The sequence below is a fragment of the Delphinus delphis genome, chromosome 7, assembly GCF_949987515.2.
Source record: "Delphinus delphis chromosome 7, mDelDel1.2, whole genome shotgun sequence".
NCBI lineage: Eukaryota > Metazoa > Chordata > Mammalia > Artiodactyla > Delphinidae > Delphinus > Delphinus delphis.
In genome coordinates this window covers 61,039,336-61,052,082 of record NC_082689.1, presented here as the reverse complement: position 1 = coordinate 61,052,082, position 12,747 = coordinate 61,039,336, and the positions used below count along the sequence as shown (strand labels likewise).

At 41.5% G+C, this 12,747-nt stretch overlaps 1 protein-coding gene across 1 annotated transcript in view; it reads right to left on the bottom strand.

The window, feature by feature from the left end:
• Positions 1–12,747, bottom strand: part of METTL8 (methyltransferase 8, tRNA N3-cytidine) — a 152,396-nt gene that overhangs the window by 65,457 nt on the left and 74,192 nt on the right. The window contains exons 10-12 of the mRNA XM_060016601.1: positions 11,049–11,155; positions 10,833–10,898; positions 9,928–10,091 (exon numbers count right to left, since the gene is read on the bottom strand). Coding sequence (XP_059872584.1) covers positions 9,928–10,091; positions 10,833–10,898; positions 11,049–11,155 — 337 coding nt within the window. The remainder of the gene's footprint in view (positions 1–9,927; positions 10,092–10,832; positions 10,899–11,048; positions 11,156–12,747) is intronic.

The following is a 12,747-nucleotide window of genomic DNA, read 5'->3' as shown; positions in this document are numbered from 1 at the left end:
GTCTGGGAACTGTTTCATTCCCAGTCTGTGACAGGGTGAGCAGAGAGACCGAGTAAGGTTATAACTGATGAATCTAGTAAAAATCTTGGGCTTGTCTCTTTCCTTTTTCCTGTTCAACCCTTCATTCCCAAAACCTAGAGCAATGCCTGACATGTAGCTGGTAAGCACTGGCTGACAGCGCAGTAATATGGAGAGATTGTGGGGAGAGGGCAGAGACCAGGAAACAATGCCAGAAACTGGAGTATATCTTTTTTTTTTTCCTACTAATTCATCTTTATCGTGTTTTACAAAAGTACTGGTCTGTGACAGGTTGGAAACGGGCAAAACAAAACAAAAAGCAACTACTGGTCCTTTGCCTCGGATAGTTTGAGAAGTGCTGGTGTACAGTGAGTCAATGTAGAAGCGGTGCTTGGCAAAGTTGCTAGACCTCCTGGCCATTTATTTAGCAATCTAGTAAAGGTTTAAGTGTAGTAGGGTTCCTAGAATAAGTCACTGGTTATAACTTTGGAAATTCATTCTGTTTGCAGTCCCCGGTATTCTAACCACATACAAGTGTCAGTGCCTACCCTGCGGATTCCACCCATCACTAAGGCAGATGCTTACAGACCAGGTAAGCTGCCACAGGCTTACAGGTAAATGCTGAGCAGATGACTCAGCAAGTGACAAAAGGACAAAATAGAGTCCACTCCACATTGCTCGAGTCTCGGTAGATGTGGGGTATGCTTTACCCAGCACTTACAAAACGTTTAAGTAATTCCCACTCCTGTTGTTTCTCACCATGTGGAGGGACAGCAACTGGTCTCTTCAGTCCTGTCTTCCTCATTCCTGGGAGAGGTGAAGTGACTTGGCTAAAAAGTGAATTTGGGAAATGAATTAGGCATGTTTAAACTAGTCCTTTTTCACTCTCTCTTGGAAGCCAGCTGCTCTGTAAAAGGCTCTACAGGGGCAGACCCCCCATGGGTAGAGTCTCGTGGCTGTCCAGCTGTGGGTCTTGATTCTGGGGTTCAGTACTGGGGGGCAACTGGTTCCATGCACCCTGAGCCATTCTCTACTGTACCAGCTACATCAGTAATTAAGCTCATGTTTTAATCTTCATCTGTTGGCACCTCAGTCTCTCAGTTGGTTTAAAATGTGGGCAGGGAACACAGGAATAGTGCTTTGGGGGGCTTCTCAAACCTCACCAGGTGGTGGTGACTGCATATCATGGTATTGTCTCATAGGCTATTCTGGCCTGTATTCTTTACTTGCCCTCCACTTACTTCCTTGCAGAGGGTCAGCAGATCTTAATCACTTGGTGACTCTATTACATTGATACCTAATCTGTTCCCTTGTGCAAAGTAGGAGCTAGACCTTTCTCTGTCACACTGGGGAATGAGGACGATCTTCTGGCTTGGCCAGTGTCCCCTGCTGCCTGCACCTCTCTGGGCGTGTTTATCCTAAAGCTGTACCCCATCTTTCCAGGTTTATGAACATCAATAAACTCATACTTTGTGACATGCCGTGATGGAAAACAAGCACAAGGGCTCTGGAATCAAAAGTAAGAATCAGATAAAGGCAAGTCTTTGCTCTTCTAAAAAGTATCAAAGGGGCTTCCCTGGTGGGGCAGTGGTTAATAATCCGCCTGCCAATGCAGGGGACACGGGTTCGAGCCCTGGTCCGGGAAGATCCCACATGCCGCAGAGCAACTAAGCCCGTGTGCCATAACTACTGAGTCTGTGCTCTAGAGCCCGTGCGCCACAACTACTGAGCTTGTGTGCCACAACTACTGAAGTCTGCACACCTAGAGCCTGTGCTCCACAACAAGAGAAGCCACCGCAATGAGAAGCCCGTGTCTGCAACCAAGAGTAGCTCCCGTTCGCCGCAACCAGACAAAGCCTGTGTGCAGCAACGAAGACCCAACACAGCCAAAGATAAAAAAATAAAATAAAATAAAAAGTACCAAAAAAAAAGTATCAAGAACAAAATGTCTTAATGGCTATTTCTGTGATATAATTCAGGTAAACAGAAAAAGAGCTCATGGCCTCTGCAGCCTTCCTATTCCCAAGGCTCAGTGAAGTCTTTCTTTGGTTCTTCCTGAGCCAGGCTAGGAGGCATTTAAGTTTACAGTCTAGTTCTCTGGGGTTCAGTTTCAAGTCACTCTTGCTACAAACTTCTCTGACCTCGCATTTTTCTTTGGGTCACTGGAACAGTATTTGGCTATTCTGCCTGTGAACACTGCCCACTTTCTCTAGGCCAGTGTGCCAGACGCTTCTGCTGGTAGCCTTTCCTAATGGTGACTGTTTCTATGTGTCTGGCTGAGCTTTAGAGGAATGACTGACCCTAGATTCCGCTGTCATCATATTGACATGGTACGCTTCCTCAAACGGACCTTGTCTATGCCAATAACTTTGTCTGTAACTCCCCCCCATATGGTATTTTATTTGCCATATTATTTTATATTATAGATTAAGTCCTTAAAGACAACGCCCACCCCGATGTAGTTAAGACATTTATCAGTCAAGGTTTTCTATTTTATCATTTAACTAACCTTTTACATTAAACATCTTTTAGGGCTTCCCTGGTGGCGCAGCGGTTGAGAGTCCGCCTGCCGATGCAGGGGACGTGGGTTCATGCCCTGGTCCGGGAAGATCCCACATGCCGCGGAGCGGCTGGGCCTGTGAGCCATGGCCGCTGAGCCTGTGCGTCCAGAATCTGTGCTCCGCAACGGGAGAGGCCACAACAGTGAGAGGCCCACGTACCGCAAAAATAAATAAATAAATAAAAATCTTTTCATGTAAAGAATGCATTAATATATAAAAATATAGGCTCCAGGTTTAGAAAGCCACTCTCTTTGGAAAGTTACTGACACTTCATAACAAACTATAATAAATACCCCAAGGCAGGATGAATCAAGAGTAACTTACATTCATATATAAACATAACTATAGTACAAAGTTACATAACTAGAATAAAATTTAATGTAAACGTGCCAAAGAGAAGAAAGCACGAGATTTATAAAGCTTACATGCAGTCAGAAAATGTTCAACTGAGTAATAACCAAAGCTTCATTAACTTGGCAGTCTTGGGGACTTAGAAAGTGAGGTAGCTCAAGCCAAATTCCTTGGGTGTTACAGTTCCTCCTGTCCCAGGCCAGGCAACTGGCAATGGAACTGCAGTAGGGGTAAGCACTGCATGTGTTGTACATCGTTTTCATTGTAGGTAAAAACCAGCAAACAGGGAATTCTTTATTCTTAAGAGTTTCCCTGTGCCCATGATCAGCTCCTGCATGCACTTGGAGGAGAGACAACCCTATTAAAATGTCTTTTAAAAAGCTAAAGCTAAATGACTAAACATTAAAGCTTTGAGGAATGGGGGGGGGGGGGACTTACAAGGAAAGCATCAGCTTGCTTGTCCAGGGAATGAGCAGAATTTAATTCTCATTCCAGCATGGGGCTGCTAGGCACCCAGCTCCTTTCACTCTGGGTAGAAAACAAATCCCCAAGTTGCTACCGAGCCAAACTTTAAAGGCCAGTCAGGAAATGAGCAGCACTCCCGAATGGGAAAGGCTGGATCAGTGTTTTTTCTAAAGTAAACAAAAGATCTGCAAAAGTATTTCCTTGCGCTATTTGGCAAGAGAAAGAAGCACCTGGAGAGTGAGTTAGGAAGAGAAAGCCTATAAGACAAGGGAGTAAAACAAGGATGGTTATAATGAAGCTTTGTCTTTGTCTCACTAATCTCCAGAGCCCAAGTATTCTATTACGAAACAAAGCAGCAAATGAAGAGATGCTCAGAAAGACTGGTTGATTAAGAATACATTCATGGAGAGGATAAACAGAGTAAATGCTTTTCTGGATCCTGAATTTCATCTTTCATTTGGATTTTTTAAAAAAACCTTTAAAAATATCTTCCAGAGAGTCAAAGTGGAATATATACATTAAAATAAATGAGGGCTGTGAAGGAAGATGTATGAGCAAGGAGAAAAGCTATTATCCTTAGCGGCAGAAATTTCCTTGCTTCAATGCGGCATGTGACACGGGCAATTTCAGCCATTCTCTTTCAGTGCAAGTTCCAAATGCTGCTTAAGGGGACGCTGTTCCAGCTCACCTGAGGGAGTGCGGCGTAACTAAAAATGTATGGACAGCTATCACGTCTGTTCAGCAGGACAGCCTCAGGAGAAAGACGTTACTCTCAAAAGGCAGGAGGTGAGAGAAATGAGGCAGCAACTGCATAGTGTTCCTTGTGTTAAGTACACAGCATTAAAAAAAAAAACAAAACCATCAACAAACTAATGCAAGAGACTCAACAGCATCTCATCATTAATTTTAGGAAGTTACACAGTTTTAGAGCTTTTTCTCAATGAGAAAGGCTTAGACTTGAAGGGTGACTGCCCTTCCCCAAAGTTTTTTGAAACAACCAACAACTGATATATAAAGATTAAGTACGAAAAAAACTAATTTCTTTTTCTGCAATGAACTAGGAAGTGTCACATAAAGGAGCAATGGGTTGAAAACACTGCCAAAAAATTTGTGTAAGGATAACAAAACTCATAGTTTTCCTGGACACCAGCCCAAGTAGGAGAGATGTTTGGGGCTTTTTAGGAAGCAATGAACAGCTCACCTAATTTAGCAGCTAACACCTGATAGAAAAGCATATCTTTTCTGGAGTCCAGGCTCTACTTAGTGCCTATCTGCTGGAGAAAATCAAAGATAAAGACATAAATCACTGGGATGCCAAGGACACAGCTAACTAAATGCTATTTGTGACTACTTGAAGTCCATGTGCTCCTAAATATTATTTTTTTCTCCTTATGTAATGTTAACATGTATTTATCCATTCACCTGCCTCTAGCTGTTCCTGACTAAAGGTTAAGTGGTTGTGAAACCACATGCACCGTAGAATCCAAAGCAGCTGTTTTAAACTCTTGGACAGTGGTGGTGCCTTGTAGCTTGCTTTTGATGAGGTCCAGGAGCAGCTGAGGGTGAGCTGTCTTTGACTACCTGGAGGTTTTAATGCCCTCCATGCAGATCATGCCAACCTGGCTTGCCAGAGTTGGGGTCACTGTGCCCTGAGACACTTCAAGATGGTGCTCAAGGGAGCTGTGCTCTACCGCCACCTGGGCCCCTCCGGCAGGTGGACTTGCATTTTCAATTTGATGCTGTTTTTCTTACCCTCCGTAGGGACTCACACGCAGAACTATTATTACTTGCATGTTGCTGACTCATACGCAGAGGAAAAAGTAATTTTGTCTTAACACCTCTTCCCTGTCATTTAAGGCATATGTTAATGAAAGATAGATTTTGGCATCCACTCTCCTCTGCAGCTTTGAGGCCACAGTATATATTCATTATAAATGAAGATGCAACTGTTATTTTACTTCTATTTATATTTATAACTACACCAAAGCCAACCTGCAGGTAACTTTGGGCCTCTCAAATCCCAAGCCATATTCCACGGAATGCTCAACATGTCAGGCTTGAATTGGCATTATTGTACATACAATGTTTTAAACAAAGATGTTTTCACTCATTTTATTATTGACACTCCCTGATCACATATTTTAGATTATGCAGGAGCTGATCCCTTTGAGGGTTCCCCCTACCCCCTTGCAGTACAGACTGATTTATTTTCTTTAAGTGAGGAGTATGCAAGTGATGGGTGCTCTGTGTGCTCGCAGGGGAGCCAAGTGGAAGGCTGAAGCCCGAAGGGGGGTGGGGCGAGAGCAGAAGTAAACATATGCAGAACGCTGAAAAGAGTTGACTGCAAGCTTTTGCTTTGTCATTCCTCTTCGTTCCTTTCCTTCTCTTCCTTCCCAGTTTGTAACTGTGGATAAGTACTACCTACCTATTTCATAGAATCACTGGATCTAGAATGAGCTGTCTCCTTGAAGATCGTCTGATCCAAACTCCCACCCATTGCTATAATTCTCTGCTTGATTCAGGAGCTCTTTTTCTTCTCCAGCAGCTTTCCCAAACAGCATTTGAGTCTATCAATTAAAAGTGTACTGATGAGACTAGAGGTTTTGGAATCAGACACTTTTGGGCCCAAATTGTGTTTCTGCCACTGACTTGCGGTGATATCCTAGGCAAATTACCCAATACCTCAGAGCTCCAGTCTTATCTGTTAAATGGTTACAGTAAAAACTAATTCATAGGAGTTTGAGGATTAAATGACGGAATAATGTGGTATATAAAAGTGTAGTGTATAAAAGACTTAGCACTCAGAGGTAAATTAAGAGCAGCTAAGCGATTCAACAGGAACTAGGACCCATGCTTCCTGTCTGACTTGCAGGCAATATTTTTCCATGCATTTTACTGTCTTTCTCACAAGGTCTCATAAAACCACTGAAAAAGTTTCTGTTGCTGGAGTACTCTGTATGCTGCCTTGTAGACTGTAAATACTGTTATTAATAACAATACCTCACATATATTCAGTGCTTTAGATTTTACAAGGCACTTTTCACAAGGAAGGGAGGTGAATACCCACACCAACACGTCTACTGATGACTAACAGAGGCAGAAAGCAGAAGAAGCAGAGGCTCAGAAAAAGGCCTATTAATGATGCAAATGTGAAGTTATCTGCACTTGTGAGGAGCATAACAAACATTAAAACCAATTAGAAGTAATAATGCGTGATATATTCTGGCTTCAGAAATTGGCTTTGATGAGTTGGAAAACCAGAGGAATACAGCCTAGGAGTCTGGGGGCAAGAATTTAAGTCACCTGATGTTGAACGGTTTACATGGTCCTGATGCCCCGGAGGGCAGCTCTTCGCATACGGGTGAATAATTTTCACGTACAAATATGTATAGCAACGATTTAGACTGCATGATGGTAGAAACCTCGATGTATTCAAAATTTAGAGACAACGCATATGGAACTGAGACAAGCAAAGCAAATAAGTTCTCAGAAGTCAACATTAACTGGGTGTTTCAATACGACAAATGTGTCATACCGAAATGCAAAACTTTTAATAATAGAAACCGCTACCTTGGCTTTCTCACAACCTTATGAAACAGTACTTCATGTGTGTGAGAATTTTTACATTTGGAAAATGCTCAAAAGTGAATTTTTATAAATGGAGGAAAACAGAGGGTGCATTTTTAATATAGCATCTTTCATTGTTTCTGTATTATAAAATGAAGGAACACATCTTTTTCTGTTAGAAAGAAAATAGTCCTTTTGAAATTCAGCTCCCTCAGCAGATGAAGTTTTAAATATCAAACTCTGCCTAACTGACTAGTCCTATCTCCATAGATGTGAGGGAAAAGATGAGAATTTCATGAAGTTATCAAATATTTTAAACTAATACCCAAGCAGATACATTTGCAACATTTCATGATTTCTTAATATCTATAGGCAATATTCCAAATCAGGTCTTTCTCTTATTTTTCCTCTGCCAAAAAACATCTACATTTTGTCTGGCAGCAAACTCTAAGTAGGGGGTTGATTCAGGTAGGCTAAGGGAGAGAAAGACTGACCAGACAAGCAGAAGACACTGATAGAAATGGCCCATTGAGCAGCCATGTGGAATAGGAGGTCTATGCTAGACAGAGCCCAAAAGAGCCCAGTTTGTGTCTCACAGTCCAAATTTGGTGGATGTATTTTTGAAGTTTCTAAAGGTTAACTACATGCTGTAATACATTATAGAAAGACACGGAGCAGCATTTTACTGTGCCAGTCAAGAAGCTGGCTTGAATCTGCTATTTAGGACAGAGAGAGACAGTACAATTTACATGTATGAGAATGTGGGAATAATTTTACCTTCTGTTGTTTTTAAAACCACCTTGGGCCATGAGTTTTAAATTGAGACACAAGAAGATCTGCTGGGGTTCCCATAGCAACATTAACTTATCTAACTGCCCTTGCTGTACGTAATACCTTCGTTACTAGTTTGGCTTTTAAATATACACTTTAATTAGGAAAACAACTGAGTTAAGAGTCCCAGGCAAATTTTGACTTTTACATTTACTGCATGTTTAAACAGAAACCTTGATATTGTACTTCTGAGGACTTGTTATCAAGGAAAATGTATGCAAAAACCTTCCGTGGTTCTCCTTGCCCTGATCTCTGACCTCACTGCATTCCATTCTGTTGACGACTCCTCAATCAATCTCTCTAAATATATTTATAACACACCATGGCTAGGATAAAACAGAAATAAACCAACCTCGGATGGCTCTAGTCCAGAGACCAGAACCCAATGCACCCTCTATTCAAGGCTGTCTATAGATGCCCTCCCCATCTTTTCTCCACTATTCCGAATCATGAATATCCATATCCCCACCAAACATACCTGTCTTCTCACCATCTTCTGAGAGCATATGTTCTAGGACTAGCCTGAGACCTACCTCCTCCCAGAACCCTGATTCTTTCCCTTCCATCCCACAGCTGATCTTTCTCTCTCTTCAGAACCATTATTACTACTGCTACCACCACACGATGTCTGTGACTGGGCAGCAACCCTCCCCTCTTTTTGATAACAGTGTCTTGATTTTCCTTCGAGGAACTTGCCTCCATTCCATATAGTCTGGTGGTGCCATCAAATAACCTGTCCTGCCCCAGTCTGTCAAAAGATGAATCCATGGGGCTTCCCTGGTGGCGCACTGGTTGAGAGTCTGCCTGCCGATGCAGGGGACACGGGTTCGTGCCCCGGCCCGGGAAGATCCCATGTGCCGCGGAGCGGCTGGGCCCGTGAGCCGTGGCCGCTGAGCCTGTGCATCCGGAGGCTGTGCTCCGCAACGGGAGAGGCCACAACAGTGAGAGGCCCACGTACCGCAAAAAAAAAAAAAAAAAAAAGATGAATCCATGATCCACATTGGACCAATCATATGCTTCCAGGAAGTTGAATTTTAAGTGAGTTCAAAAAGGAAAAATAGTTGGAACTGATCATTCTGATGGTGGTCCTTTCAGGAGATTGTCCATGTCTTCCAGGTTTCTGTGGCTCATAATCAGTCAAGCATACCAGCTAGCTGATAAGCTCCGTATTTGAGTACTTGCTCACATGTTATCTTAGATCATGATTTAGAGGCTTGGGATGCACAGTTTGCTTTGCCAGCTAGAGCCTATTTATGCTCTCAGAAGACAGAGCTGGGTCTTTATTGTATTATTCCATATAATTCAGCACAATGTAAGTACTCAGTATACGTTGTACAATGAATGACAGACCAGTTTTAGAAACTCCATTTTTACCAAGTACAATTTGCAAGCCAATTTATGTCTTTTTTGAGGCAAGGTGGTAAATAAATTTTTAATTGCTACGATTTAAGAATTTTCTTGGGTGTGACAGTTGTCTTAAAGAAGGCTTCCAACTTGTACACCTAAGAATAGCCTGAAAATAATATTAGCATTGGTCATACTTCCCCAATTTTAGGAAAGGAAAGAGAAACTAAAATTCTGTTTCAGACATTAGTCTGTGAATTAAAGAAAAAGAAAGTTTTGGGACGAACAACGACAAAACAAAAAAATATATACTTTTGTCTTGGTCTTGTGACTTTCCTTGGAAACAAGGTGAGCTGCCTCTCTGCTATCAGTTAACAGTGGAGGAGAGTTCAACTGTGTTCAACTAATGTATAAATAAAGTAGATGGGTTTTTTTCACTTCTAAAAAATGGCAGGTTTCCGCTTCTCAGAATCATCTGACTTATATCGGTAATTTAACTGAATGCTTATAAAACTCAAACAACAAACAAAATGGTTAAGATGTAATAAATCCAAACAAGCTTTAGCATATTACGTTTTGAAAACACAGAATACTGTGCTCTCTTCCAAATCACTTACGTGTGCTTAAAATGCACAAAAGAGCCCACCCATGGTAAACAGCAGGATATACAAATTCTCTTCTTCTGTCTTTTCAAAAATGAAAGATTTACAGAAGACTTTGAATAGTGTAATCCTCTGGTTTGTACCTTAACATGATACGTAGTTCAGCCATGAGAAAAGAGTGAAAATACCAATTTGGAGCTTTTTTGAGTGAAGGGTAATGGTTTCTGGAATTTTCCTTGAACCCAAACTCGGTGCATTTTCACTTTTTTTTTCCTATTAACTTGTAAGCGACGATCGACCAGATTTTGCTTCTCATTTAACCCAGCCTTGCAGAACATATCGTGGACTTCCCCTGTGAGACAAGAATGGCAGTCAAATGTATGATATGTGACTTGGGGGAAGGGGCAGTCAGGAACAATGGAACATTAATGGAATGAATGACCATCTGAATTTTCATTTATACCAAGAAACATTCTCTAGTACAAATTGGTGAAGGAAACCCATGACACCAAGTGGTTTTCTTCTATTTCACACAAACATACCAAGTATAAACAGTTGAACACAGCAGGTGTTAACAGATATACAACACTATAGGTTGCAGCTTTCAATATTTTGAAAGGTGCCAGATCTGAGTTTTTGTTGGTTTGCAGAGACCCCAAATGGCACATTGTAAAAGTACTCACATAAGTTTGGGCAAAGTCCTTGAATGAAGGATTCATTTTAAATGCTTTTTTAAAATGAGAAATTGACAAGAGATAAGTAATTTTCTATGGACTCTTAAAATCACATTCCCTCTTTTGGCTGTGGCACGTCATCAATTTTTTCATATCTGGGCTAACAGTACCTCTGAAATGGAAACTTCGTTAGGGTATGAGGATGAAACAAGTGATTCTTTAAATTGGAAAAAGATTAACAGGCAAAAAGGCCACTTCCAAGCTTTTACATAGAACAGTTATAATCACTAAGGTGTAAAGACATCTAATGTTTATTCAACTCTTGAAGCCTCATTTTTAGAGCTTTTAAGTTTCTCCCTGCAAATAATACCCAAGGAAAGTTTTTACAGCTAATTATTTCCTCTTATAGATAAACATACCTTTTGTAAAGAAATATGCTCTGGTACCATCGCCTCGAACATAAAAGTTTTCAGATAAACAATGCCCTAAAAAAAAAAAAGAAAGAAGTGTGACAAGAGAAACTTAGTATTCCTTAAGAAAACCACCACCACCACTAACAACAAAATTGACATGAAATGTAAACACAGCATTCTTTAAAACACAAGAAAATAACTCCAAACTGAATATACCATTACCCCTTTTAAAACGAAGCTGAGTCTTATCGTATCTTCCATAGTCCCGAAATAACAGCATTCCCCCAGGTTTCAGTAACTTGGACAGTCGGTTTACAACACCTTGCATCCTTTGAAAACAAAGCAAGAGACTCTGTGGAAGTCTTGTTTTATACGTCACATTTAACCTCCTTAATGATAAAATAAGCACAGCTCAATGAGGCCAAAGAAATGTAAGCCACAAATATAAGGGGAACAAAACCAAAAATATTTTGTATAGAAAGAAAAAAGGACACCAACTTGCTAAATAATCAGATTCAAAAAGCCTAGAATATCAAGAAATCACCCAAATGACCAGAGCAGTAACTTCACAGAGCTTGATGTGTAATGTCAATGCTGAACTGCAAAACCACATAGACATTCCTGATATTAACAGCAAATTAAGGTAGTTCCAAGGCAGAAAAAAATGAAGTCGTTTCATTTTCCTTGCAAGATAAAAAATATGCCAGAACTGTCCCAATCAGACATACCTAAACGGGGATCACCTTTCCTCCAAAACTAGCTGCTTTTCCTCCTGACTTCTTTATTTAGTTCAAAGGTACTAAATTCACCGAAGTGTAACACCTCAGAGAAATCTTTGACTCCTTTTATTTTTCTCTTCTTCCACTATCCTCAGCACAACCATTTGGTCATCAAATTGTATGTCTTTTTAAAAAAACTACATATTTGGGCTTCCCTGGTGGCGCACTGGTTGAGAGTCCGCCTGCCGATGCAGGGGATATGGGTTCGTGTCCCGGTCCTGGAGGATCCCACGTGCCGCGGAGCGGCTGGGCCCGTGAGCCATGGCCGCTGAGCCTGCGCGTCCGGAGCCTGTGCTCTGCAACGGGAGAGGCCCCAACAGTGAGAGGCCCGCGTACAGTAAAAAAAAAAAACAAAAAACTACATATTTGATCGTTTCTCGCTGTCGTATCCCACTGGTACTCCCTTAGTATACAAACTCCAACATCCTCAGGCTGGAAACAGAATTGCTTCTTAACAGGTGTTATTATTATCCCTGCCAATCCTTCCTGCATATTATTGATGAATTAGTATGCTTAAAATGATGGTTTTGTCAAATCATCCCTTTGCTCAAATTTTCATGATTTTATTAATCCACAGGATAAAATCTTAGTTTCTTATTTGAGCCCTTAAGATCACCTACAACTGACCTCAATCTTTCCAACATCTTTCCCACTACTTCCTAATCTGAAGCATCTTTAGCCAAACTGTTACATGCTTGGCTCTGAGCAGTCCATGCCTTTGCTCATGTGGTTTCCCCTCAAAGAATTCTCTCCTCCTTACTCTTTGCCTATTTAAATTCTATTCACACTCTAAGCCCCAGCTCAATACTGGGAAGCTCTTATTACTTTCTTTCTTTTACTGCTTATTCTACCCATCTGGTTCCCAAACATGACCCCTTGTGACTGGTTTTTTTTTTTTTTTTAATTTATTTTTGGCTGTGTTGGGTCTTCGCTGCTGCGTGTGGGCTTTCTCTAGTTGTGGCAAGCAGGGGCCACTCTTTGTTGCAGTGTGCGGGCTTCTCACTGCGGTGGCTTCTCATTGTGGAGCACAGGCTCTAGGCGCGTGGGCTTCAGTAGTTGTGGCATGCAGGCTCAGTAGTTGTGGCTCACGGGCTTAGTTGCTGCGAGGCATGTGGGATCTTCCTAGACCAGGGATCGAACCC